General features: G+C 38.0%; 2 protein-coding genes across 9 annotated transcripts in view; one reads left to right on the top strand and one right to left on the bottom strand.

Moving 5' to 3' along the window:
• DCAF6 (DDB1 and CUL4 associated factor 6) overlaps positions 1-23,121 on the top strand; it is a 173,967-nt gene extending 150,846 nt beyond the window's left edge. For all 5 annotated transcript variants that reach the window (XM_030875551.3, XM_030875554.3, XM_030875555.3 and 2 more), the window contains 5 exons: positions 11,012-11,150; positions 12,989-13,145; positions 13,778-13,866; positions 15,799-15,904; positions 22,658-23,121. In XM_030875551.3, the coding sequence (XP_030731411.1) occupies positions 11,012-11,150; positions 12,989-13,145; positions 13,778-13,866; positions 15,799-15,904; positions 22,658-22,722 (556 nt within the window). In that variant the 3' untranslated portion in view covers positions 22,723-23,121. The remainder of the gene's footprint in view (positions 1-11,011; positions 11,151-12,988; positions 13,146-13,777; positions 13,867-15,798; positions 15,905-22,657) is intronic.
• GPR161 (G protein-coupled receptor 161) overlaps positions 16,113-26,069 on the bottom strand; it is a 60,081-nt gene continuing 50,124 nt past the window's right edge. For 2 of the 4 annotated variants that reach the window (XM_060296774.1, XM_060296789.1), the window contains one exon: positions 16,113-22,215. The gene's annotated coding sequence lies outside the window, so the exon portion shown is untranslated. The remainder of the gene's footprint in view (positions 22,216-26,069) is intronic. The other 2 variants (XM_060296778.1, XM_060296782.1) reach the window with 2 other exon arrangements.

Genomic DNA, 26,069 nt, shown 5'->3' with positions numbered 1-26,069 from the left:
TGTTTCTTGTTTCTTAAAGTAAGATTATATTGCTATAAACTTCCCTCTTAGAACTGCTTTTGCTGCATCCCATAGGTTTGGGGTCGTCGTGTTTTCATTGTCATTTGTTTCTAGGTATTTTTTGGTTTCCTCTTTGATTTCTTTACTGATCTCTTGGTTATTAAGTAGCGTATTGTTTAGCCTCCATCTGTTTGCATGTTTTACAGATTTTTTCCTGTAATTGATACCTAGTCTCATAGCGTTGTGGTCGGAAAAGATACTTCGTACGATTTCAGTTTTCTTAAATTTACCAAGGCTTGATTTGTGACCCAAGATATGATCTATCCTGGAGAATGTTCCATGGCTACTTGAGAAGAAAGTGTGTTCTGTTATTTTTCAATGGAATGTCCTATAAATATCAATTAAGTTTATCTTGTTTAATATATCAGTTAAAGCTTGTGTTTCCTTGTTTATTTTCGTTTTGGATGATCTGTCCATTGGTGAAAGTGGGGTGCTAAAGTCCCCTAGTATGATTTTGTTACTGTTGATTTCCCCTTTTATGGCTGTTAGCATTTGCCTTATGTACTGAGGTGCTCCTATGTTGGGTGCATAAATATTTACAATTGTTGTATCTTCTTCTTGGATCGATCCCTTAATCATTATGTAGTGTCCTTCTTTGTCTCTTCTAATAGTCTTTATTTTAAAGTCTATTTTGTCTGACATGAGAATTGCGACTTCAGCTTTCTTTTGATTTCCGTTTGTGTTGAATATCTTTTTCCATCCCCTCACTTTCAGTCTGTATGTGCCCCTAGGTCTGAAGTGGGTCTCTTGTAGACAGTATATATATGGGTCTTGATTTTGTATTCATTCAGCCAGTCTGTGTCTTTTGGTTGGAGCATTTAATCCATTTACATTTAAGGTAATTATCGATATGTATGTTCCTATTACCATTTTCTTAATTGTTTTGGCTTTGTTATTGTAGGTCTTTTCCTTCTCTTATGTTTCCTGCCTAGAGAATTTCCTTTAGCATTTGTTGTAAAGCTGGTTTGGTGGTGCTGAATTCTCTTAGCTTTTGCTTGTCTGTAAAGGTTTTAATTCCTCTTTCGAATCTGAATGAGATCCTTGCCAGGTAGAGTAATCTTGGTTGTAGGTTTTTCCCTTTCTTCACTTTACATATGTCCTGCCACTCCCTTCTGGCTTGCAGAGTTTCTGCTGAAAGATCAGCTGTTAACCTTATGGGGATTCCCTTGTATGTTATTTTTCCCTTGCTGCTTTTTATATTTTTTCTTTGTATTTAATTTTTGATAGTTTGATTAATATGTGTCTTGTCATGTTTCTCCTTGGATTTATCCTGTATGGGACTCTCTGTGCTTCCTGGACTTGATTAGCTGTTTCCTTTCCCATATTAGGAAAGTTTTCAACTATAATCTCTTCAAGTATTTTTTCAGTCCCTTTCTTTTTCTCTTCTTCTTCTGGGACCCCTGTAATTCGAATATTGGTGCGTTTAATGTTGGCCCATAGGTCTCTGAGACTGTCCTCAATTCTTTGCATTCTTTTTTCTTTATTCTGCTCTGCAGTAGTTATTTCCAGTGTCTTATCTTCCAGGTCCCTTAACCATTCTTCTGCCTCAGTTATTCTGCTATTGATTCCTTCTAGAGAATTTTTAATTTCATTTATTGTATTTTTCATCATTGTTTGTTTGCCCTTTAGTTCGTCTAGGTCCTTGTTAAACATTTCTTATATTTTCTCCATTCTGTTTCCAAGATTTTGGCTCATCTTTACTGTCATTACTCTGAATTCTTTTTTATGTAGACTGCCTATTTCCTTTTCATTTGTTAGGTCTGGTGGGTTTTTACCTTGCTCCTTCATCTGCTGTTTGTTTCTCTGTCTTCTCATTTTGCTTAACTTACTGTGTTTGGTGTCTCCTTTTCGCAGGCTATAGTTTCGTAGTTCCTGTTGTTTTTGGTGTCTGCCCCCAGTGGCTAAGGTTGGTTCAGTGGGTTGTGTAGGCTTCCTGGTGGAGGGTACTAGTGCCTGTGTTCTGGTGGATGAGGCTGGATCTTGTCTTTCTGGTGGGCAGGTCTGTGTCCAGTCATATGTTTTGTGGTGTCTGTGACCTTATTATGATTTTAGGCATTCTCTCTGCTAATGTGTGGAGTTGTGTTCCTGTCTTGCTAGTTGTTTGGCATAGGGTGTCCAGCACTGTAACTCGCTGGTCGTTGAGTGGAGCTGGGTCTTAGCATTGAGATGGGGATCACTTGGAAAGCTTTCGCCATTTGATATTACATGGAGCTCGGAGGCCTCAGGTGGACCAATGTCCTGAACTCAGTTCTCCCACCTCAGAGGCACAGGCCTGACACCCGGCCGGAGCACCAAGACCGTGTCAGCCACATGGCTCAGAAGAAAAGGGAGAAAGAAAGAGAGAGAGAGAGAGAAAGAAAGAAAGAAAAAGAATAAAATAAAGTTATTAAAATAAAATATAATTATTGAAAATAAAAACATATTAAAAAGTAAGAAAAAAAAGAAAGAAGAGAACAACCAAGCCAAAAAACAAATCCACCACTGATAACAAGCTCTAAAAACTATGCTAAAAAAAAAAACGACAGACCCCAGGACAAATGGTAAAAGCAAAGCTACGCAGACAAAATCACACACAGAAGCATACACAAACACACTCACAAAAAGAGAAAAAGCAAAAAAATATATTTATCATTGCTCCCAAAGTCCACCACCTCAATTTTGGGATGATTCTTTGCCTATTCAGCTATTCCAGAGATGCAGGGTACATCAAGTTGATTGTGGAGATTTAATCCGCTGCTCCTGAGGCTGCTGGGAGAGGTTTCCCTTTCTCTTATTTGTTCACATAGCTCCTGGAGTTCAGCTTTGGATTGGCCCTGCCTCTGTTTATAGGTTGCCTGAGCGTGTCTTTTATTCGCTCAGATAGGTACAGGGTTAAAGTAGCAGCTGATTAGGGAGCTCAGGCTCACCTCAGGCAGGGAAGGGAGGGGCGAGCCTGGGGCAGCAGAGGCTGGTGTGACGTTGCAACAGCCTGAGGTGCGCTGTGTGTTTTCCTGGGGAAGTTGGCCCTGGATCATGGGACCCTGGCAGTGGGGGGCTGCACAGGCTCCCGGGAGTGGAGGTGTGGATAGTGACCTGTGCTTGCACACAGGGATCTTAGCGTCTCATGCCCGTCCCTGTGTCCACGCTGATAACTGCGGCTCGCGCCCGTCTGTGGAGCTCGTTTAGGCAGTGCTCTGAATGCCCTCTCCTCACAGACCCCGAAACAATGGTCTCTTGCGTCTTAGGCAGTTCCAGTCTTTTTCCCGGACTTCCTCCCGGCTAGCCGTGGCGCCCTAGCCCCCTTCAGGCTTTGTTCACACCGCCAACCCCAGTCCTCTCCCGGTGCTCCAACCGAAGCCGGAGCCTCAGCTCCCAGCCCCCACCCGCCCCAGCGCAGGGAGCAGACAACTTCTCGGGGTGGTGAGTGCTGGTCAGCACCAGTCCTCTGTGCGGGGATCTCTCCGCTTTGCCCTCCGCACCCCGGTGGCTGCGCTCTCCTCCGTGGCGCCGAAGCTTCCCCGCTCCGCCACCCGCAGTCTCAGCCCGCAAAGGGGCTTCCTATTGTGTGGAAACCTTTCCTCCTTCACGGCTCCCTCCCACTGGTGCAGGTCCCGTCCCTATTCTTTTGTCTCTGTTTATTCTTTTTTCTTTTGCCCTACGCAGGTGCGTGGGGACTTTCTTGCCTTTTGGGAGGTCTGATGTCTTCTACCAGCTTTCAGTAGGTGTTCTGTAGGAGTTGTTCCACATGTAGATGTATTTTTGATGTATTTGTGGGGAGGAAGGTGATCTCCATGTTGTAATCTTCCGCCATCTCGAAGGTCACCTTTTGTGGTTTTAATTCAGCATTTTATATGATTCCATTTTCTCTCCTTTCTTAGCATAGCATTTGTACTTCTTTTTTTACTTTTTAGTGGTTGTCCTAGAGTTTGCAATATAAATTTACAGCTAATTCAAATAACACTATACCGCTTCACAGGTAGTGTGAGTACCTTATAATAACAAAATCCTAGTTCCTTCTTTCTGTGCCTTGTGTCATTGCTGTAATTCATTTCACTTTAATGTAAGCATACATAAGCACATATATATATATGCACATAGATAATGGAATGCTTGTTGCTATTATTATTTTGAACAAAGTGTTATTTGTTAGAATAAGAAAAGTAGAAGTTTTTATTTTACCTTCACTCTTTCCTTCTTTGATGCCCTCCTGTTGTTTATGTCAGTTCATGTTTCTGACCTTTATTATTTTCCTTCTCTCTAAAGAACTTCTCTTGCAAGGCAAGTCTACTGGCAACAAATTTCTTCAGTTCTTGTTTGAGAAAGACTTTATTCTCATTCACTTTAGAAGGATAATTTTCCAGTGTACAGAATTCTAGGTTGGTGGTTTTGTCTTGTTTTTTTCTCTCAACACTTTGATTATTTCACTCTGTTCTCTTTTTGTTTCATGGTTTCTGAGGAGAAGTAGGATGTGATTCTTATCTTTGTTCCTTTATAGGTATGATTTTTTTTTTCCTCAGACTTCTTTCAGGATTTTTTTCTTTATCTTTGATTTTCATATTTTGAAAGTGATATGCCAAAGTATAGTTCTTTTTTGGCATTTATCTTGCAAGGTGTTCTCTGAGCTTCCTGGATCTGTGGTTCAGTGTCTCACATTAATTTGGGGAAATTCTCAGTCATTATTGTTTCAAATATTTCTTCTGTTCCTTTCTTCTCACTGTGATATTCCCATTATATCTATGTTACACTTATTGTATTGATAGTTATCCCACAGTCCTTGGATATTCTGTTTGTTTTTTTCAATCTTTGCTCTCTTTGCTTTTTGGTTTTAAAGGATTCTGTTGATATAGCCTTTAGCTCAAAGATTCTTTTCTCAGCCATGTCCGGTCTACTAATAAGCCCGTCAAAGGTAGTCTTTGTTTCTGTTCCAGTGTTTTTGATCTCTTGCATTTCTTTTTGTTTCTTTCTTAGGATTTTCATCTCTCTGCTTACATTGCCCATCTATTCTTGCATGCTGTCTACTTTAACAGTTAGAGAGCCCTTGGCATATTAATCATAGTTGTTTTATATATTTTTTTATTCTTTTAAAGGGGAATGAGAGCCCTGAAGACAAATTCCCCAGTTGCTGGGGGAGGAGGCTTTATAAGCTGGCTGGCGTTGGGAGAGGTCAGGAAGCTTTCAGAGCTGTTGCAGTAGTCTGGAGGACAGAGGAGGTCTGAGGATGCTGATGGCAGGAAGGATCTTTTTTTTTTTTTTTGGCCATGTGGTGCAGCATGTGGGATCCCAGTTCCCCAACCAGGGATCAAACCCACGCCCCCTGCATGGGAAGTGCAGAGTCTTAACCACTGGACCGCCAGGGAAGTCCCGAATCATAGTTGTTTTAAATTCCTGGTCTGTCGCAAGAGGGAGGAGATGTGAGGATATATGTATATGTATAGCTGATTAACTTTGTTATAAAGCAAAAACCAACACACCATTGTAAAGCAATTATACTCCAATAAAGATGTTAAAAAATATATATATAAAATAAATAAATTCCTGGTCTGAGAGTTCCAACATCCCTGCCATATCTGGTTCTGATGCTGTCTCTTCAGATTGTTTTTTGCCTTTTGTTATGCCTTGTAATTTTTTTCCATAACTGTATATGTTGTACTAGGTAATAGGAACTGTGGTACATAGGCCTTTAGTAATGTGGTGATGTGGGGGGGAGGGGACGCATTCTGGAGTTCTGTGATGCCTGGTGTCCTCCCCTCTCTTAGGGATCCAAGAAGAGTTGTTGATTTTTCAGTCCATTCAGCTTTTACTTATTAGCTTCGAAGTGGGAACCTTCAAGCTCCTTGCATGTGGAAGCAGATTTAACAATCTTTATACTCCTGAGATAAATCTAACTTGGTCATGATAGATTATCTTTTGGACATGTTGTTGGATTTAGTTTGCTAATATTTTGTGAGGACTTTTGCATCTATATTCTGACTGAATTTCCTTTCTTATAGTCTCATGACCCTTTTTTTGGTAAATAGTTACAGTAGCCTCAGAGAATGAGTAGAAGAATATTTCCTCTTTTTCTTTTCTCTGGCAGAGTTTGTATAAGATTGGAATGATCTTTTCTTTGAAAATTTACTAGACCCTACTTATAAAATTATCTGGAACTGGTATTTTCTTTGGGGTATGTTTTTTAAGTATTATTTTGATTCTTTAATAATTACAGGACTATTTCAACTCTCTCTTCTTTAGTCAGTTTTAGGTGATATTTTTCAATTTGTCGATTCATCTAACTTTTCAAATTTATTATAGTATTTTTATTGTCGTCTTAATTCCTGCTGTGTCTTTAGTTATAGCTACCTTTTTATTCATAACATTATTTCTTTGAACCCTCTTAATTTTTTCTCCATTATCCTGGTCAGGGAACTAAGATCTGGCAAGCCATGTGGCACAGCCAAAAAAAGAAAAAAAAAAAGAAAAAGAAACAACTTTTGGCTTTGTTGATTTCTTTCATATTTGTTAACCCCTTTGTTTTATACTTCTACTTTTCTTCTCTCTTTATTATTTCCTTCCTTGTATATTATTTGAGATTCCTTTGTGGTACTTTTTCTAACTTCTTTAGTTGTATACATTCAGCTTTTTTTCATTAACATCTAATTTGTGGTCAGAGAACATGGTTGGTTTAGACGCATACTTTGAAATTTGTAGAAAGTGGCTTTGTGGCCTTGTACATGATAAATTTGTAAATGTGCCTTGTGTGCTTGAAAAGCATATGACTTTAATTTTTAATGTAGAGTTTTATATGTGACCATTCAATTAAGACTAATTGTGCTGTTCATATTATCCCTATTTTTTGCTAGCTTGACTTATAAAATAGTGAGAGAGAGATATTGAAATCATTAAAATGGTGTATGTATCTAATTCTCCTTGTAGTTCTGTCATTTTCTTTTTTAATGCAGTTTGAGGCTTTTTATTGTATGCATATATGTTAAATTGTTATATCTTCCTGGTAAACTGAACTTATTATATATGTAGTAATCCTCTCTACCTTTAATGCTACTTTTTATCTTAGTCTGTTTTGTCTGATGTTACTATAGCTATGCCACCTTTCATTTGATTAGTATTTGCACAATATCCTTTTTCCCTGAAATCTTTCCTTGTCATAATACTTTAGGTATGCCTGAGACAATCTCATTTTTCTCCATTGGTGAATTTAGTCTCTTTATTATTATCATGGCTACTTTTGGACTTGTTTCCAACTTTTTACTTCTGATTATCCTGTTTTACCTAATTTTTTTTAACTTTCCTGTCTTTTTTAGGATTAAGATTTTTATCTTTTTGCTGTCGTTGTTTTGCTTTTTTCATTTTTTTTCCTCCATTGGGTTGGAATGTATACTCTTTATTTATTGTTTACTTCTGAAATTTTCCATGCTTACTGAACTTTATATTATCTTTTATGAATTTTAAATTGCATGCCAAGTTAACATAAGCTATCATATATATATATAAAAGAACTCATAACTAATAATCTCAAAAACAACTTTGCAAATAGTAGGCTTTTAATAAATAGTTATTTGCTGATTGGTGTTCTTCATATGTATGTATCATTTTAATTTTATTAAATTTGCAAAGTAATAAATTAAAAATTTATTATTTTCAACATCTTATATTCTTTTGGTGTTTCTTATGAAATATCCTCTAGGAAAGTGGTTTCAGTGTGTTAATTTTTTTTTTTTTTGGCCACACAGCCAGAGGGATATTAGTTCCCTGACCAGGGATTGAACCCAGGCCCTTGGCAGTGAAAGTGCCGAGTCCTAACCAGTGGACTGCCAGGGAATTCCCCTCAATGTATTTATTCTAAGTTTATTCATCTCTTTTAGAACTGTTTGCTGTGTTGGACATTACCTGACATTTACTGTCACTTTTTATCATCTAATTTGAAATGTGTGTACTTGAAGCTTTTTTTTCTGTTTTAGATCATTTTCCTATAGCGAGATAGTGGTAGGTGCCCTAATCTTTTATCTAAACTGTACAATACAGACTACATAACTTGAGATCTATTTTTCAAAATTATTCTTTATCAGGATTAAGCCAAACAAACATTAAGCAGTAAATTAGACCATATTCTACAGCAAACTTTTAAGTGAAATGAACACTTATGATTTGGTACCATCAATTCTTAATTACTATCATCTCATTACTCATTCAACTTTAATTTTGCCCACATACCTTGTTTTAAATGATTTGAGCTTTTGTCTAATTCTTAATTTGTCATATAGTTTCTTTTTCCATTTATAGCTCCCAAGGCCTTCAGTTTATCAGCAGGATTATTTCTATTTCCTCTACTACCTGATACTCTTTTTTTTTTAAATTTATTTTATAGAAGTATAGTTGATTTACAATGTTGTGTTAGTTTCTAGATACTCTTTCGTAGCAAGAGTTTTTTTCTTTATTGGTTTCTTGTTAATCACATACTTTTAACTGATTGAGTGTCCTTTTCTCTTCCACTTTAGAAAAAAGAGAGTTTCAATCATATTAATTATGTTTCTTTTGAGAACATTTGAGCTCTCAGCCCTTCCCATTTATCACTTCCCAATCAGAAAGAGATAATCAGAGTAACCTAAACATGTCAGCTTTCTGTGTGGTAGTTTCTAACGATATCTAACTTAAAATTTCAGACCCTGTTTTTTTTTAACATATATATAGCATAGGATAAAGTTTTTTAAACACTTTTTAAATAAGCCTATAGAATTTATGATACCATTTTATGAAAAAGAAAATACCTTTTTATTATAAGACTACATAATGGTTATGTAATTGTTTTAGAAAGTGTTATTAACAATTAAGTGTCTGGTTTTCTAGACTCTTTCTATGTATATATATAAATTTTTCCCCTATGAATTATTTTTTAACCTATGTTGTAGATTCAGCAGGATAATGCTGACATTTTTCATGTTCTTGCTTATGGATCTTTCTTATTGTTTTTAATGGTGGCATAAGTATTCCAATATATGGATGTACCGTAATTTATTTAACCTATCCTTTCTGTGTATAAGACATTTAGATTATTTTCAGTGTTTCTCAAAGTACTGCAGTGAATATATATGTGTGTGTGTGTGTGTCTGTATATATTGTGTGTATACATATATATATTTGCATATTTGTTTTTCTACAGCATATATTTTTAAAAGATGAAATTGCTACATCAAAGCAAATATATGTTTTAAATTTTAATGGATATTATTTAATTTCTCCTCAAAAATATATTGTACTGGAACACTAATATATTGCCAGTGGAATTATAAATTGCTGTAACCACTCTGGAAAATTGTTTGGGAGTATCTGTTAAAGCTGACCATACGCACATACTGTGGTCCAGCAATTCCACTCCTGGATATATACTCAACAGAAATATGTACATATGTTCGCCAAAGCACTATTTCAGTAATCAAAACCTGTAAACAACCCAATGTTCACCAACAGTTGAATGGAAAAAGTAAATTATAATGTATTTATACAAAGTAGTACTCTACAGCAAAGAAGATGAATGAACTATAGCGAAATTCAACAACATGGATGACTCTTACAAATGTAATATTGAGGTAAAGAAGCTAGACACAAAATATATTTTGTATGATTCCATTTAGTTAATGTTCACAAACAGGCAAAATTAATCCATCATGTTAGGAGTCAGAATAGTGGTTTCCTATAAGGGGAACGTAATAACGGGAATGGAGCATAGAGAGACTCCTGGAATTCTATTTATCCTCTCTCTCTCCTGGAATTCTGTTTATCCTCTCTCTCTCATACTGGTACTGGTTACATGGGGCTATTTTGCAAAAATGCACTGAGCTGCACATTTATGATTTTATACCTTCCTGAATATGTGTTCTACTTCAGTCAAAAGTTTACAACAGAAGAGTGCACTTTTTTATATATAAAACTTTCAAACTCCTACCAGCAGTGCCTATTTTCCTGTATTCTTGCCACTCTGATAGATGTAAAAAAATTTTTAATCTGATAGACATACAAAAAGATCAATTTGTTTTTATTTTTATCTTAATATTCGTGAGGCTGGGCATCCTTTTGTATATTTATTAAGTCTGTTTCTTCTATAATTTCCCTATTCATGTTCTTTACTCTTTTTCTATTATAGTGTTCATTTTTCATACTGATTTGTAGACACTTTATATATTTTGGATTTTTGGTCTATTATACGGCAAAATATAATGTTTTAAATAAGAAGTTCAAACTAACAAAGTTATTCATTAACATGTGTTAGGAAAAGTTCCTTCTAATAATTAAATCAGTCTTAAAGAGTCCATTGTTCTTTATTCTCTAGTTTTGTGGCCAACTCAGTTCTTAGGAGAGTAAAGTCAGCCTCATTAGCTCCAAATCTGTACTCTAATATGGAGTTCATATAGAATAGATTCTATTTGAAGGTCCTTGTTTTATTCATGTATATTAATATTGTTTTTCTTGACTAGTCTGTTCTTTGCTGAGAACAAATATCTTTAAACAAAATCTCAAAACATAAGTTTATCCACTGAAATTATATGTTAACCTTAGTTTCTTCTTCTGGTTTCTCTTTATGCCTTTACATTTCCTAATATGGAGAGGACAAATAATATTGAATAGGTTTTGTTTTATTTGTAGTAAATTGCATATTAATTTTGTCTGTATTATGTTTTTATAAAACAGCCATTTAAAAAGTGTGCCGCATGCTACTTCCTTTACTCTCTCAACCAGTACCAAATTTCTAAGTGATCTCTTAACTAAAACATTTTGTTTTAGTAACTCAACTAGTCTGATGTAGTCTCACTGTTGTGTCTGCCTCTTTATGCTTTTGGTTGGGGATGCCTTATTGACATAATGTTTAGTTTAAATGTTTTCTAGACTTTACTGTATTTTAATGTTGCTCATTTTCATTCTGTAGTGGCCTGTGAATGTTTTTTACTTATTTCTGTTTTTTCTTATAATATGTAATTTATAGACGCTCTGCTGTTGCCCGAATTCAGGAGTTCTTCAGGCGGAGAAAAGAAAGAAAAGAAATGGAGGAATTGGATACCTTGAACATTCGAAGGCCACTAGTAAAGATGGTTTATAAGGGCCATCGCAACTCCAGGACAATGGTACCATATACTCATGACATTCTTTGGAAGAACTGCAATTTTGTAATATGAATTTTTTTCCATAATGATTATTTTCTTATATGCTAGTGTGATTCCAATATATTATTGCACCTTCACAGTCATCTCTTTACCCAAACATAGTTCTTTTCGTCCTATAATATATTGTGAAAGACCATCATTTTTTATAAGAAAACTCTACCCTACTGAGGAACTATTGTAGAATTTTAAAAATTTTAGCTTGTACAAGTAACCATTGCTTCTTTTTTTTTGCGGTTTGCGGGCCTCTCACTGTTGTGGCCTCTCCCGTTGTGGAGCACAGGCTCCGGATACGCAGGCTCAGCGGCCATGGCTCACGGGCCCAGCCGCTCCACGGCATGTGGGATCTTCCCGGACCAGGGCACGAACCCGTGTCCCCTGCATCGGCAGGCGGACTCTCAACCACTGCGCCACCAGGGAAGTCCCCACTGCTTCTTTTTTGCTCTCTCACACTTGTCTACTTTCCTAGTAGATTTTTTTAGTTCATATTAGTGCCCTTTGTTGGTTTTGGAGAGAAAGATTTGGATACATGAAATCCAGGTTCCTTGCAAAATATAGTCATATTAATGATAACTCTTTTAAAGATTGACAAGTAAAGATTTGTTTTAGTCACCTTGTCTTTCTAGACTATAATTTCCTCATCTATGAAATAAGAATAGACCAGATGATCTCTAAGATCTTTTCAAGTTTTTATAACCCAGAAGTCTATATACCCAATGCAATATTAACTGTTTACTAAGAGAATCTTGTGAGATGATTAACATAACTGTTACTCCGAACCATTTATATCTAGAAAGTGTTCTCATATATTCATTGAGTTATCAAAAAGTATCTACAGAATCGGTTTTAATCTGCTTTCTTTAGAGTCAAGGCAAAAAGTAACTTTGGGATGGGGAAACAATTAGCTGTCTCTATAGATATCATTGGTAGTAATAATTTAATCATTCTGGAAAGCATACTCATTATTGATAGAAGTAACCAATTTATATTTCTTGCATTTTGCTGGTTAAAATTTTGAATGAAAATAATTAGGGACAGGAATGGAAAAAAAAAAGAAGACAAGTAAATATAAAAGTATTCCAAGTAACAAAAAAATTCCTCCCCTCCTTTGCTTTGCCAAAAATAGCAAAGTAGCAGCTGCACTTAAAATGATTTCAAAAATTCTGATATGAAGTACAAAGAAAGATCTTTGATGGTTCATTCATGTGCATCTGCTGAAAAATTCCATCATAACCATTCTAACATATCCTTTGTCTCATTGCTTCATAAAAGTAAATATGTATTTATATCTTTCCTTCTTGATTGTGAGAGCTTCTAATAGCTAATAAAAAGATTGGTACTTTTTGTTCTTTTGGCATAAAGCAAGATACAGGAGGGAACAATTCATTTTTTTCTATGAATTGTTTTTATTATCTTGTAAAATCTGAAATGGAACCGTTTTTGGAAAGTTCAATAACATATATATATGTTTCCATTATACTGTTCAAAACGCAGAAATCCCATTCATTCATTTAGCAGTTATTAACTCAGCACCTACTGTGTGCCAAGTACTGTTTCAGGCACTATAAATATAGCATTGAACAAAGCAAATCCCTATCTTCATGGGGGACTTTTCATTACTTACTGCCACTTTATCCCTGCTGATAAATCTCTATCATGATTTCAATACACTAGAAGACAAAGGCTCTCTTCAATTTTTTATTTTCTGAGCCAATTAACTGTTTTAACTTGAGAATAGAATAATTCTTTTTTAATAACTTTGATTTGAATTCTCTTATCATTTCCTTTTTTTTAACCCTTAGATAAAAGAAGCCAATTTCTGGGGTGCTAACTTTGTAATGAGTGGTTCTGACTGTGGCCATATCTTCATCTGGGATCGTCACACTGCTGAGCATTTAATGCTTCTGGAAGCTGATAATCACGTGGTAAACTGCCTGCAGCCACACCCGTTTGACCCAAGTAAGATGACCTTTTATAAGGCAAGGGCTAGAAATCATTAGTATAATTAATCAGCTTCAACGTTTTCCTAGTTGTTAATATAAAAATAATCCAAATTATCCTAGTAGGCAGCCACTAGGGTCAAGTATTACTATTTGGGGTTTAAAACAAAAAACACTTATAACCTGCTTTGGGCAGAAAATATGGGGAAATAGGTTAACAAGTTTATACTCCTAAGAGTGCTTCTAAGTTTTTTCAGCTGTAAGAGGTTTGGCTGATTGAACTTTTCACTACTTAACCAAATTGAACCTCCAAGCCTTTTAGTCTTCACATGTCTGAATTAATTTACCAGAACAAAGGAGCATTGGCTTGTCCTTGCCTTCCATTTGAAATTGCCCGTGTTTCTCATAAAAGAGCAGTAAGTAAGAAAAAAATTTGAGTGATTTCAAGATGGTCTTAAAATTGTGTTCTAGAGTTACTTTTAGGAAATCTTCAAAATAATATTCTCAGTTAACAACTAAATGTATCAGTACAATTTCCATTCTAACTCAATTTTGCTGAACATATACATACATGCATATATACATTATAAATGTACATGAATTAATGGCATATTTCTAAGCTTTATATTAATGTGAGCATTTTATTTCTAGTTCTAGCCTCGTCTGGCATAGATTATGACATAAAGATCTGGTCACCCCTAGAAGAGTCAAGGATTTTTAACCGAAAACTCGCCGATGAAGTAAGATTTTTATTATACTTATTATAGAACATATGTCACTTTGTTCCTGAACTGCTGTTTGAAGAAGAATCAAAGCAGCTCATTTTGTTATTAGCTGGTAACATAAAACAAGTTAATTCATTTAATGAGGTCAAATTTTAAGAAAAAGAAAAGTCAAGAATAAAACATGCCCACGATACTAGAGAGGTAAAAATTGGAATATTATTTGGATAAGTAGAATATTGATTATTGGTAGTAACATATATAGTATATTGTAGTTGAAGAAACATAGGGTGACTGTTTGTGCTTATTGCAATGAAGAATCATTAAAAAAAACACTATGTCCTTTTAAGAAAATAGTTTTGCTATAGCTGTTCTCCATAATCATAGCCAAATAGGTAGCAGAACAAACGATTGGAGACTCTTTTCCTTTACGATTATATTTTAAGATTTCCTCAGCTTCTGAAGCTACTGTTACATCACTAGTTTTCAAACTGAGTTCTCTGAAGCTCTAGGTTTTTTACAGAATTGGAAGCAGGAAGATGCATGATATGAAAGCTAAACTCTGGGCATTTCCTTCCCAACTGCAACGAGGGTTTTCATTTTTGGGTTTCCGTATAAGATTTCTTATGAAAATAAGGATCCATTGCATTAATCAGCTACTAACTAATTGTTGAACTTCTGTGAGGAGGGGATTGCAACTAAGGTTGATACTACCCCCTCTTAAAACAGTAAAATAAGAGTTCATTGCTAAAAATATTAAAGAGTTGGAAAACTAGTTCTCTAGACCAAGGTTGACAGTTCACAGTGAAATTCCCACGTATACTTTTACTCATTTAATAGACATATATAAAACACTTGGTGTATGTCAGGCACAGTGCTGAATTTAAAAAGATAACCCCCTCCTTCAGAACTTAAAGACTCGTGGAAAAAACAGACCTATAAACAGCTAGAATATAGTGTGCTCAGTGTCAGAGATGTACACATAGTGTTTTGGAAGCCCGTAGAAAGGAACAGCCATGCTTGCAAATGGAATAGATGGGATGGGAAGGTCTTCACAGAGGAAATAAGAATTGGACTGAGTTTCCTAGGCATACAAGGATCAAAGGAACATTTGAGACAGAAGGATCAGTGTGCTTCAAGTTACTGTAAGGTAAGTGAACCACCAGTGTGCTGAAACCTAGAGGACACATATGAAAGCAGCTCAGTTGGACTAAAAAACTAGGTTGGGGCATGGTTGTAAAGGGCCCTGTCGGGCACCCCGATGAGTTGAAAAAGTATTGTAATATCATTGGGGGACTGCTGATCAGGTTAGCATCTTTTTCTTCCTCTCATGCTTTCCTTTCTTTCTTCCTGTTTTTCCTTTGCCATGACCTTTGCTTTTCCTCTTTCTTTTTTCCTTTGCCTGTGATTATCCATTAGCTCCCTAGGTGTTCATGGATGTTCATTTAGTCCAATGCTTGGTACTTAAGACAAAATTCATTGGTAACTCTTATCCAAAGGTTTATTTTTCAAGATTACTTTGCTTCAGTCAAGGTAACATTTTTCTTGAGGGACCCAAGTGACCCAGGGATAACAATTTAACACTGCTCTGTCACTAGAAGTATCAGTTCTACTAGATGGGAAAATAATAAACAGACACAAAGTAGACTGCTCTGGAAAACAAATTATAAGTAAAAATAAATTGAATTCTTGAATGTTTTAAGTAGCCTCAAGGTTTGACCTTTGTCTTTCTGCCAGTTGAAAGAGTAGTGTTCTCTGATCTTACTCTGTCGAATGCAAGTTAAAGTAATTATTTGGTACTGAGTAGCCTTAAGGTGGAAATATAGACATATATAGATACATATGAAGAATGAAATAATTCCTGCTAATTTTTTACTGTTCTCCTAATCTCTAAGGAAAAGGTACAGTTACCCTGTGATCTTTGACATGGTTATTTAACTTGCCTCATAGGTTATAACTCGAAATGAACTCATGCTGGAAGAGACTAGAAATACCATTACAGTTCCAGCCTCTTTCATGTTGAGGATGTTGGCTTCACTGAATCATATTCGAGCTGGTAAGAACTGTCAGTGTACTATTAAAATCATTATTATATTTGAAAAACATTATTATTTAAGATCTACTTTAAAGGGATTTATTTTTTAAAAAAAGGGGGACTTCCCTGGTGGTCCGTTGGTTAGGACTCCGAGCCTCCACTGCAGGGGGCATGGGTTCGATTGGTTGGGGAACTAAGATCCCGTGTGCCATGCGGCACAGCCAATAAAGTGAAGTGAAGTGAAGTAAAAAGTAAAGTAAAAGTAAAAAGTAAAGTAAAAATTTCCTTAAATTACAAAGTCAAGGCAGCTTAACTTTTTTTTTTTTAACACAAGAGAAGTTTATTTCTTGCTGACATTAAGTCCTCTCAGAGGGAACAGGTGCATGGAAGGCAGCTTAACTTTTGAATGAGTTCTATGAATTCTTGATCTTAGTACAGTAATTTATATCCCCATGAGCCAACTTTATTGAAAAGTATCAAAGTGAAAAGATGAAGTCATTTGAAAATTTTATCAGCTGTGCTTTTCTTCTCAGAGTGGAAGATCATACCATAAACCTTAAGATACGTTATAGTAAGTACCCTTCAATGGTAGGTTTGGTCAAAATCAGTCACAGCCCAGACAAAAATAAATGTAACATGTTACTACAGAGGTTGAAACAGATAGCTCAGTATGTTTTTTTCAGTATTTTTTTGTTTTAGATGATAAACTGTGAGGTTCAGTGCCACAGATACAAAATTGTGTATATTATAACTAATATTCAAGAAGGAATGGAATAACCTGTGTTCATAACAGTAGAAAATATCCAGTATCCATTATAAACAAAGTGTTTATCACTCTTCACTGATATCACAAATTTCTGCATATGTTGGGTATTATTTAATAAAAACCACCACCACCATTTATGGAATACCTGTAATGTATCAGGCAATACAACAGTCGTTTCACAAATTTACCCTCAGTTAGCTCCAACCCTTTACAAAGCAGATTATTTGTAATAACTCACCCCAGGTCACATAACTGATAAATGGTAAAGCCTGAATTTGAAACTAGCTTCCAAGCACTTACTCCCCTTTTACCTACAAATTTCACTTTCGGGAACACGTTCAAGTCATGAATAAGACACGCAGTCCTCTGGAGGACCTGACCTCAAACTGCTTTTCTAGTGCATTCTTTCCTTTTCTATCCACTCTGGCCCTCTCTGAATTTGGGGGTACATCAAACTCTTTCCCACTTCAGAGATCTTTCTAATCATGATGTCCCCTCCCATCCTCACTCTTTATTAGGATAACTTCCATTTCAGACCTTCAGGTCTATATAAGCAGTAGATTATATATCACTTTCTCAGAGCGTGGGGAAGGGAGAGCTAAGTATTCCAGGCAAAATAAAGAGTATGTAGCATTTGTCTAAGTCCTGGAGGAGAGAGACTGTAGTACATCTGAAGCATTGAAAGAAGCCCCTTATGTCTGTAATTAAAAGAGCTGGAGAGAAAATAACCCTCAAATTGTAAATATTAACTGTTACCAGGAAAGAGTGAAAATTTCAAATAGTCAAAACAAAAAATAAACCTAAAATGTAAACAGAAAATGTTTGTAGTCCAACAAAATATTATTGTAGTACTTCTAACCACTGTAACATCTTTTGATCTGTTTTCTTCAGTAACAATCAGTAACCTTTAAAATTCACTTGGATTTCTGATTTGAGGAGGCAGCATTTTATAGAACAAGAAAAACATTTGCTGATTATGACAACTAAAATTTGCTTGTTCTTATGAAGAGTTCATCTGGTGAATGGTTCTTCCTGAGTTTTCCTATAGGAAACTAATTCTCCTTTCATTTGTGCAAGAATCTATTTTATTTTTTCTAATAAATTTATTTATTTTTGGCTGCATTGGGTCTTCATCGCAGTGTGCGGGCTTCTCATTGCGGTGGCTTCTCTTTGTTGCGGAGCACGAGCTCTAGGTGTGTGGGCTTCAGTAGTTGCAGCATGCAGGCTCAGTAGTTGTGGCTTGTAGACTTTATAGAGTGCAGGCTCAGTAGTTGCGGCGCACGGGCTTAGTTGCTCCTCGGCATGTGGGATCTTCCCGGACCAGGGCTCGAAGCCGTGTCCCCTGCATTGGCAGGTGGATTCGTAATCACTGCGCCACCAGGGAAGTCCAAGAATCTATTTTAAATAGTTGCTAATGTGTCAATGGTTTGTTAACTAATAGTTATTACCATCCTTCTTTGATTTTAGAATTAGATGTTTTATAATATAAAGGTTCCCTTTCTTCTATTTCTTTTTGTCAGCAGTCAAGGTTTAGTCAACTTAACTCACCCTCTTGTTTCTCTTAGGTAAAAGACTAGATAGAAAAAGGTACCCAAGAGTTTGTATTTCTGCTGCTTTTATCCTTAAGATGTCTAGTTATTTGATGAGTCAAATACTCCTTTCCTCTCCTTCCCTTCATTGTCCTGTATTCCAAGTACAATAATGTCTGTGTATTCAAGGAGAGTTAGTAATAGACTTTGATCATGGAAGCACAATCTAGCCACAGAATACTTCAGCCTTTCCATTACTGCACAAGGCTTCCTGGGAAATCAGCTCCTTCCTGCTTAAGCTGTGATTTTTAATGAAGAGTGCACTTTAAATCCCCCTTTTAAAACTACAAATACCTGGTTCCTATCCATTAAAGATTCTCATTCATTTCGTCTGAAGAGGGTTTGAGCTCCTGCATTTTAAAAAAGCAACCAAAATTATTCTCATGAATGCTGTACTGAAGACTTTTAGTCTAGGCAACTTCTTGAGAGAGAAAGGCAGTTCTGAGATTCCTAGAAGTTTTGACAGGCTTTGGAGAGATGGTGTGTGAACCATTCTAATCTTTTCTAAAATACGTTAGAATCTGATCAATGTACTCTCCTCCTTAAAATTCTCCTGGGCCTCCTCATGCTCTTAGGATAGAGTCCAAATATGTTAATATGGTTTATAAAACCCTGAAGCATCCCTTCATACCTCTGGACCTTGGCACACGTACATCTAGATAGCCACAGTGTTCTCCACGATGGATCTATAGAGCGTAACATCATATTGAGCTCACAGGCACTTACCCAGTCATACACAGATTCACTCCATCAATTATGGTAGCTTTACTCCAGAATAGAATCCATATTCATCTACCTTGGTCTCCCTGCTTCTGCTCTCGCCTTCATACAATCTGATTTCCACAGCACAGAGGGAGCTTTTTAAAACATGGGTCAGGGACTTCCCTGGTGGCGCAGTGGTTAAGAATCTGCCTGCCAGTGCAGGGGACACGGGTTCGGTCCCTGGTCCAGGAAGATCCCACATGCCGCGGAGCAACTAAGCCTGTGCGCCACAACTACTAAGCCTGCACTCTAGAGCCCGCAAGCCACAACTACTGAAGCCCACACGCCCTAGGGCCCAGGTGCTGCAACTGCTGAGCCCACGTGCTGCAGCTACCGAAGCCCGCAATCCTAGAGCCCGTGCTCCGCAACAAGAAGAAGCCACCGCAATGAGAAACCCACTCACCGCAACTAGAGAAAGCCCGCACACAGCAACGAAGACCCAACACAGCCAAAAATAAAACTAAAACGTGGGTCAGTAAACTTTTTCTTTAAACGGCCAGACAGTAAATAGGCTTTGTGGGCCATGTGGTTTCTGTTGCAGCTACTCATTTCTGACATTGTGGTGCAAAAGCAGCCATAGATAATATGTAGATCAAGGGCATGGCTCTGCTTTAATAAAACTTTATTTACAGAAATAGGCTGTGGGAGGATTTGCGCAGGGGCCATAGTTTGCTGACCCACTTTTTAAAAATATACATTAGGTTATGTCACCCTTGCTTAAAATTCTCAGGGACTCCCCAGCTGCTCTTAAAACCCAGACTTCATACGCTGATCTACATGACCTAGACCTGCCAGCCACTGAGTCGACACATTCCAGTTTTCTCCTCGCCCACTACATTTCAGCCATAAATGGCTACTTTCCTCCTCAGATTCGTCAAGCTTGTTAGCATATTTAGGACCTTTTCACTGGCTGTTTCCTCTGCCTTTTAGGCAACTTCGTCCCCCAACTTCACTAATAATTGAACATACAATTGAGGTCTCAGCTCCAGTGTTACCTCCTTAGAAAAGTCTTCCCTAGTCGCCCAGTGTGAAGTTGTTTCATGTGCCTTCTCACACCCTCCTTCTCATTCAGTCACTCTCTGGTCATTGCCTATTTCATCAAGTACTTATTCTAACTTCATTTCTTTATTTTTGTCTTGCTACACAGATTAAAGGAGAAAAATACCTTTCTTATTTTCTGTTTTTCTCCTCTAGAAAGTGAGCTCATTAAGACCAGAGACCTAGTTTGTCTTATTCACAGCTGGATAGCTAGCTTCTAGAACAGTGCCTAGCATATAATAGTGTTTCGTGAATGAATGGGTGAACAAATGAATGAACTTCTAGTATCAAATCTTTAGCTAACGATGAGTCTTGTATTGACTCTGTTTTGTTGGAACACAGGTTTCCTTGGGGTATTTTTTTCATATCTCCCTTGTCCCCTCCCCACACCCCCAGCAAACTTAGTATCTCTTCATGATCTTATCTTTTCTGATCAAAAATAATTTCTTGAAGAAATATTTCTAACAGAGAATTACAGGAACCTTTCCACAAATGTAAACCTTACTTACAGGAGCAGTTTGGTGTTGTCAACTTTCGAAAACAGTGGATACAGAAGTGATTATTTCTAGTTTTCATTTAAAAGAACACAGTGTTCTCAGATCTCCGTGGTCTGTAATTACCAGCCAGAGATTTGTGAAAGTGTTGAACTGCTTATCAGTTTTCCTACCTCAGTAGCACTTTGTGGACAAAAAGATTTCATTTAATTTATTCTTAGAAGTTGGGTTTCTATTCTGAGACATGACTTGGCAGCAGTTAAGTGAGAAGGATTTGAGAAACGGACAGCTGTTCTGCCCTCTTCCTCATTCCACAAGCCACTGTCAGTTACCGTGTGACCCGTATGAGACTCCAGGGGCCCTCCCTCGCCTTCTTGTCACTTGCTTTGGACTCTGCAGAATTCTAATGTCTGCTGTAAACTGCTTGATTTGAAGGCTGTGACATTTCCTCCTTCCCCTCCATGTCCCCATCTTCATGCGTAAGTGTGACAACCAGAAAGAATTTGGGCCACCCTACACATTCTGAAATAGGCTGATAGTGCTTCCTCAGTCTCCAGTAATATGACAGAATAGGTGTGTTGAATATACTCAGTTGTTATATCCTATTCACGATACTCTGGTTAAGCAGAATAGCAACTTCATGTTTTTTTCTCTCATGAAAGTATATCATCCAATAAAAAGAGTGTAATCTCTTTTATACTAACATCCCTTAGGTAGCCTTTTATTGATCAGAAAGTCTTCCACTGAGTTTAGATTCCTTAGTGACCTGTGAAGGTCTGTCATCATCTTATTTTGTTCATTTATTTTACAAATGTGTATTGAACACTTATTATATAATAATAACTAAAATTTGTATAATTCAGGTTACAAATCATACACACATACATTATCTCATTAGTTTGACATTGAAATGGCGTTGGCGTAGAGGGGATTTAATCTAATTCACTTGGACAATTAAACATACAATCCCTTCTGTATACTGGTGTTGTTGACTTAGAATCCAATGGGAGTGTTTAAGCCTCTGTAGATAATAAAATCTCAGGATTCCGTTTTCTCTTGGTGTTGACAGTGGGACGGAACTGTTTCCCCCGTGTCTAAGCCTTTTTTCCCACAGCTTACCCTGGAGAAATCTTTCTGTGATAGAAAGGGTTCCACGCTAGTGGTGGTAGTGATTCGGTACTGTTGCCTTCTTTACATACCCTAACGTAATATATCTTATCTTAGTAAAACTGACGTTCATTTATTTGATAAACCTTCATTGAACCTCTCATACTAGACCCTTAGGACATAAAAGAAATAACTACCATCTTCCCAGGAGCTCACAGTCTAGTCTGTAAGAAGACAGGCAAACAAGCTATTACTGTAATTATTACACGATACACACAGAATATTCTGGAGTGTGAAGGAAGGAGTTCATAATTCTGCAGGTTGGGTATTTGAAAAAGTCTGGGGGAAGTTTCACACAGGGAATAATAGTCGTATCGAGATGAGTAAGCAGAACCATTACAGCTGAAGAACTGGGTGAAGGTGTCCCAAGCAGAGGAACAGCAAGTGTAAATCATGGAACTTGAGAGGACGTGCCGTGCTCACTCGCCGGGCTGTAATTGTACACTCCCTTGAGTGTTCAGTCTAGATAAGCTCCTTGATGACAGAGACTGTGACTGTTTTGGTCACCATTGTATCCTGGAACATAGCAGATATTTAAGAAATGTTTTTATAAACAAATACACAGATCCTCAAGAACGACCACCAAATTCTCTCGCACAGCCTGCCTCTCACTCCCCTTGGTGACACCTGATACACCTCCTAGGGCTCCCAGGCTCCCAGGAACACGGTTTGAATCATTGCAGTAGACCACAGTAGATCAAGATCTTTAGGGTTTTTTCTTTGTACTTTTTATATCTTTGGAATTACATGAATATTCAAAGTTGAGAGTGCTGTGTTTCCTTTACTCTTTGTCTCCAGAGGCAAAAATAACTTTTCTACACACAGCTGTGAACTGATTTTTACATGATGATGTGCTGAATTATATACATTTTAATCAGTTTTGAACAAAAGGCATTGAAACTTATTTTAATTGTAATAATAAAGGTATTTCGTTTTGTCTCATATCTGTGTCTCCCAGACCGGTTGGAGAGTGACAGATCAGAAGGCTCCGGTCAGGAGAATGAAAATGAGGATGAGGAATAATCAGCTCTTATTGGCAAGCACTTAGATGTTCGGAAATTTGTATAAGACATTTATATTTTTTTCTTTACAGAGCTTCAGTGCAATTTTAAGGTTGTGGTTTTTTGGAGTTTTTCCCTTTTGGGGGGATGACCTAACATTGGTTTGGAATGATTGTGTGCATGAATTTGGGAGTGTGTGTAAAACAAAACTAGCGAAATGTTTTAAAAACTTTTTGCCATGTATGAGGAGTGCTAGAAAATGCAAAGTGCAATATTTTCCCTAACCTTCAAATGTGGGAGCTTGGATCATTGTTGAAGAGTAATTTTCATTATAGTGAAAATGTTGGTTCAAATAAATTTCTACACTTGCCATTTGCATGTTTGTTGCTTTCTAATTAAAGAAGTTGGTTGTTTTAAGATATCCTGACTTTGACTATTTAATGCCTTGATACCTTGACCCACGTTTTCCAAATCTTTTCTTGTAACCTAAGATTGTCTTTCTCTGTTCTTTTCTAGATTAAATAACCTTTTCAGTTTTGACTTCTGTGTGACAGAATCACATAGAAGAGCTTTTTTTCATTTCTCCTTTCAAAGTACTTTATCTCCACCCCCAATCATCATCTCTCACGATCAGTGGTCCCTCATTACCTGAGTTCAGGGGTCAGGCTATGAGCAATCCCAGAGCATCATGGATACTCACACACCATATTAGCACAAGCCAGTTCTGAGAGCTCTGGCTTCTAGCCTTCCTTTCTCCAACTTCTAGGTTTCAACTGAAAGTGTTGACCATCCAGTCTTCTAATTCCTGGTCTTCCTCCTCTCTGGGGTCCACCTTCACTCGACTTAAGCCATCCACACCCAGGTCTGTGTCTTGCAGGTTACGACTTGAAGCTGCACCTGCAGACTTAACCCTTCAGCCATCCTCTCTCCTGTCTCCTAAACTGTCATGCCCACTCTCATTGGGCCATGAACAGACTCACAGGTGTGGCCAGGCAAAGCATCCTTCTCCCGTGTGGAGACCAGGGATGGTGCCTCCCCGGAACATGGCTGCAAGCCCAAGGACACCTGATGCTGAGAGAAGACAGACTGGCTTTCTGGAGAGAGGAAAAATAACTCTAGTTGGCTCGGTAACTTCAGTTGGACTTCAACATCTAGCTCTTAGCCTGGGCAGGACGCATATGTCTCCATATTAGGAATACGCTGAATGGTCAAAGGGAAAGAAAGGAGTGAGTTAGAAGTTTAGCCAAACAGGGCAAAGGCATGATTTCCAAAAAGTGCCAGGTCTCAGTTTCTGGTACCCAAATAGTTATATGATCTGCTCAAGCCATGTGACTTCTTTGGGCTTCTGTTTCCTCCTCCCTCAGATAGAGGTAGTCATATTTGCACCACCCATGTCCCAGGGGCTGTGTTAGGACCCCACGAGAGGTTGAAGGGTTTACAGAATAACTGAAAGGACAACTGCGGCGCACAATATGACACTACAGAGGGATTATGCCATAGAGAAGTGCTGGAAAACCGACAGCCCAGACTGGAGTACTCAGTGGGGTCAAGGGTGACTCTGGCAGGAAGAGCAAGAGGAGAAAATCAATGGCGTTTGTTCACTCTGGCGCAGGATGTCGATAGTGGAGGAGGCTGAGCAGGTGGGAGTGGGGGGATTCTGAACTTTTTGCTCAGTTTTGCTGGGAACCTAAAACTGCTCTAAAACTGTTCTTTTTTTTTTAAAACCCAAACATTACAAAGTGGTATTTGTCCAAGGAATCAGGCCCCCTGCCTTTAGCGATTTTGTAGTTTGGGTGTTATATGTTATAAAGGAGCAGGGCAGGCCAGACAAGCAGTCAAGGAGGCAGCTAGGAGAGAAGACATTCTACAGAGGCAGAGTTCACGAGTCCTGGCCGCTTCCATGGTCCAGTGTTTGTTGCAGGGGAGACAGTGGACCCCAGGGCTCACTTACCCACTTAGACAAGGAATGCGGCTTTAGTGGTGGCAGGTGTTGGGTCAGACAGAGGTGGTGGGCTCTGTGCCTTGAGGCTGTTCCAAGTCTCTGATAATCTACCACCCGCCCTTTGACTTCGGTTATGGGATGGACATATCGAGAGACAGCACTGCTATTCATTAAACCTCCTTTAGAACTCTGGGTTAACAGTGTTTGTTTGTTGTCTCTTTCTTGGTCACTTCCACGCCACTTAACGATATTCCATGAAGCTAATTTTCTTGCGGGAATTCATGAAAAACACATGGATGGATGGACCCAGGCGACTGTGGTATGGACTGTGCAACGGTTGGCCCCTTCCTGCTCAGTCTCCTTCCTCTCTTTAGCCCATGGGAAGGGAGGCTGGAGACAGAGACAAGTCTGTGGAAAACAGGGGTGGGGGTAAAGGGGGAGACACCCGAAAACGTCCACAAGCTCAAGCACAAGTTCACAATTTGCACAGCCCTACACAGACCAAAACCCAGATACTTAATCAGGTAAACAAAACTATTCTAAGTACACTCTTACTTTTTGATAAATATTGGTTTATAATAATCCTAAGCATTTTTTAATCTTAAAAATAAGCGTCCAAAAACTTCAAGTGAACTATATTTTAGGATCAGCTGGTCTTTATCTTGAAGGTTGGTTTTGAACCACCTTTGCATCCAGGGGTCCCTTATCAGAACACAGCATAGGGCTCTGTCCCTTAAGCATGTCCACGTCACTGACAGACCTATTTCCAGCCAGACAGGCTCTTTCCCCTGGCCGCCTGCCCGGGCCTGTGATCCTCCCTAGGACTGTCTTTTCCTTTGGGAGGGTCAGACTCACCAATGATTAGTGATACTTCAAGATGGTGGTGTCAAAAGGAAAAACAGGGCTTTCCTGGTGGCGCAGTGGGTGAGAGTCCGCCTGTCGATGCAGGGGACATGGGTTCGTGCCCGTCCGGGAAGATCCCACGTGCCGCAGAGCGGCTAGGCCCGTGAGCCATGGCCGCTGAGCCTGCGCGTCCGGAGCCTGTGCTCCGCAGCGGGAGAGGCCACAACGGTGAGAGGCCCGCAAACCGCAAAAAAAAAAAAAAAAAAAAAAAAAGGAAAAACAGAAGTGGCTTTTAATTCTTAAGCTGTTAATACTGCTCAGGAAAATGCTTTCTGAGGGAAATGAACACAGCTTTGCGTACTTTGTTCTCCTAAAAATAACAGTGAGCAGAACTGTGCTCTTGGTAATCTTATGCAGATTTGAGTTTGTGCTTTGAATTCTTTCCAGTGAATCCAGCCACCTTAGGCCTGCAGTTTTTTATAGGTCTGGCAAGCAGATATTCCAGTCTCCCAAACTCCTTGCTTTACAATAGTCCTACCTACCCAGTAAAGCCCTACTGGCCTTCTAATAATGATGACTGTTAA

The sequence above is a fragment of the Globicephala melas genome, chromosome 1 (assembly GCF_963455315.2).
Source record: "Globicephala melas chromosome 1, mGloMel1.2, whole genome shotgun sequence".
NCBI classification, from domain to species: Eukaryota; Metazoa; Chordata; class Mammalia; order Artiodactyla; family Delphinidae; genus Globicephala; species Globicephala melas.
The sequence above is the reverse complement of the archived record's forward strand: the minus strand, read 5'-3'. Positions and strand labels throughout refer to the sequence as shown.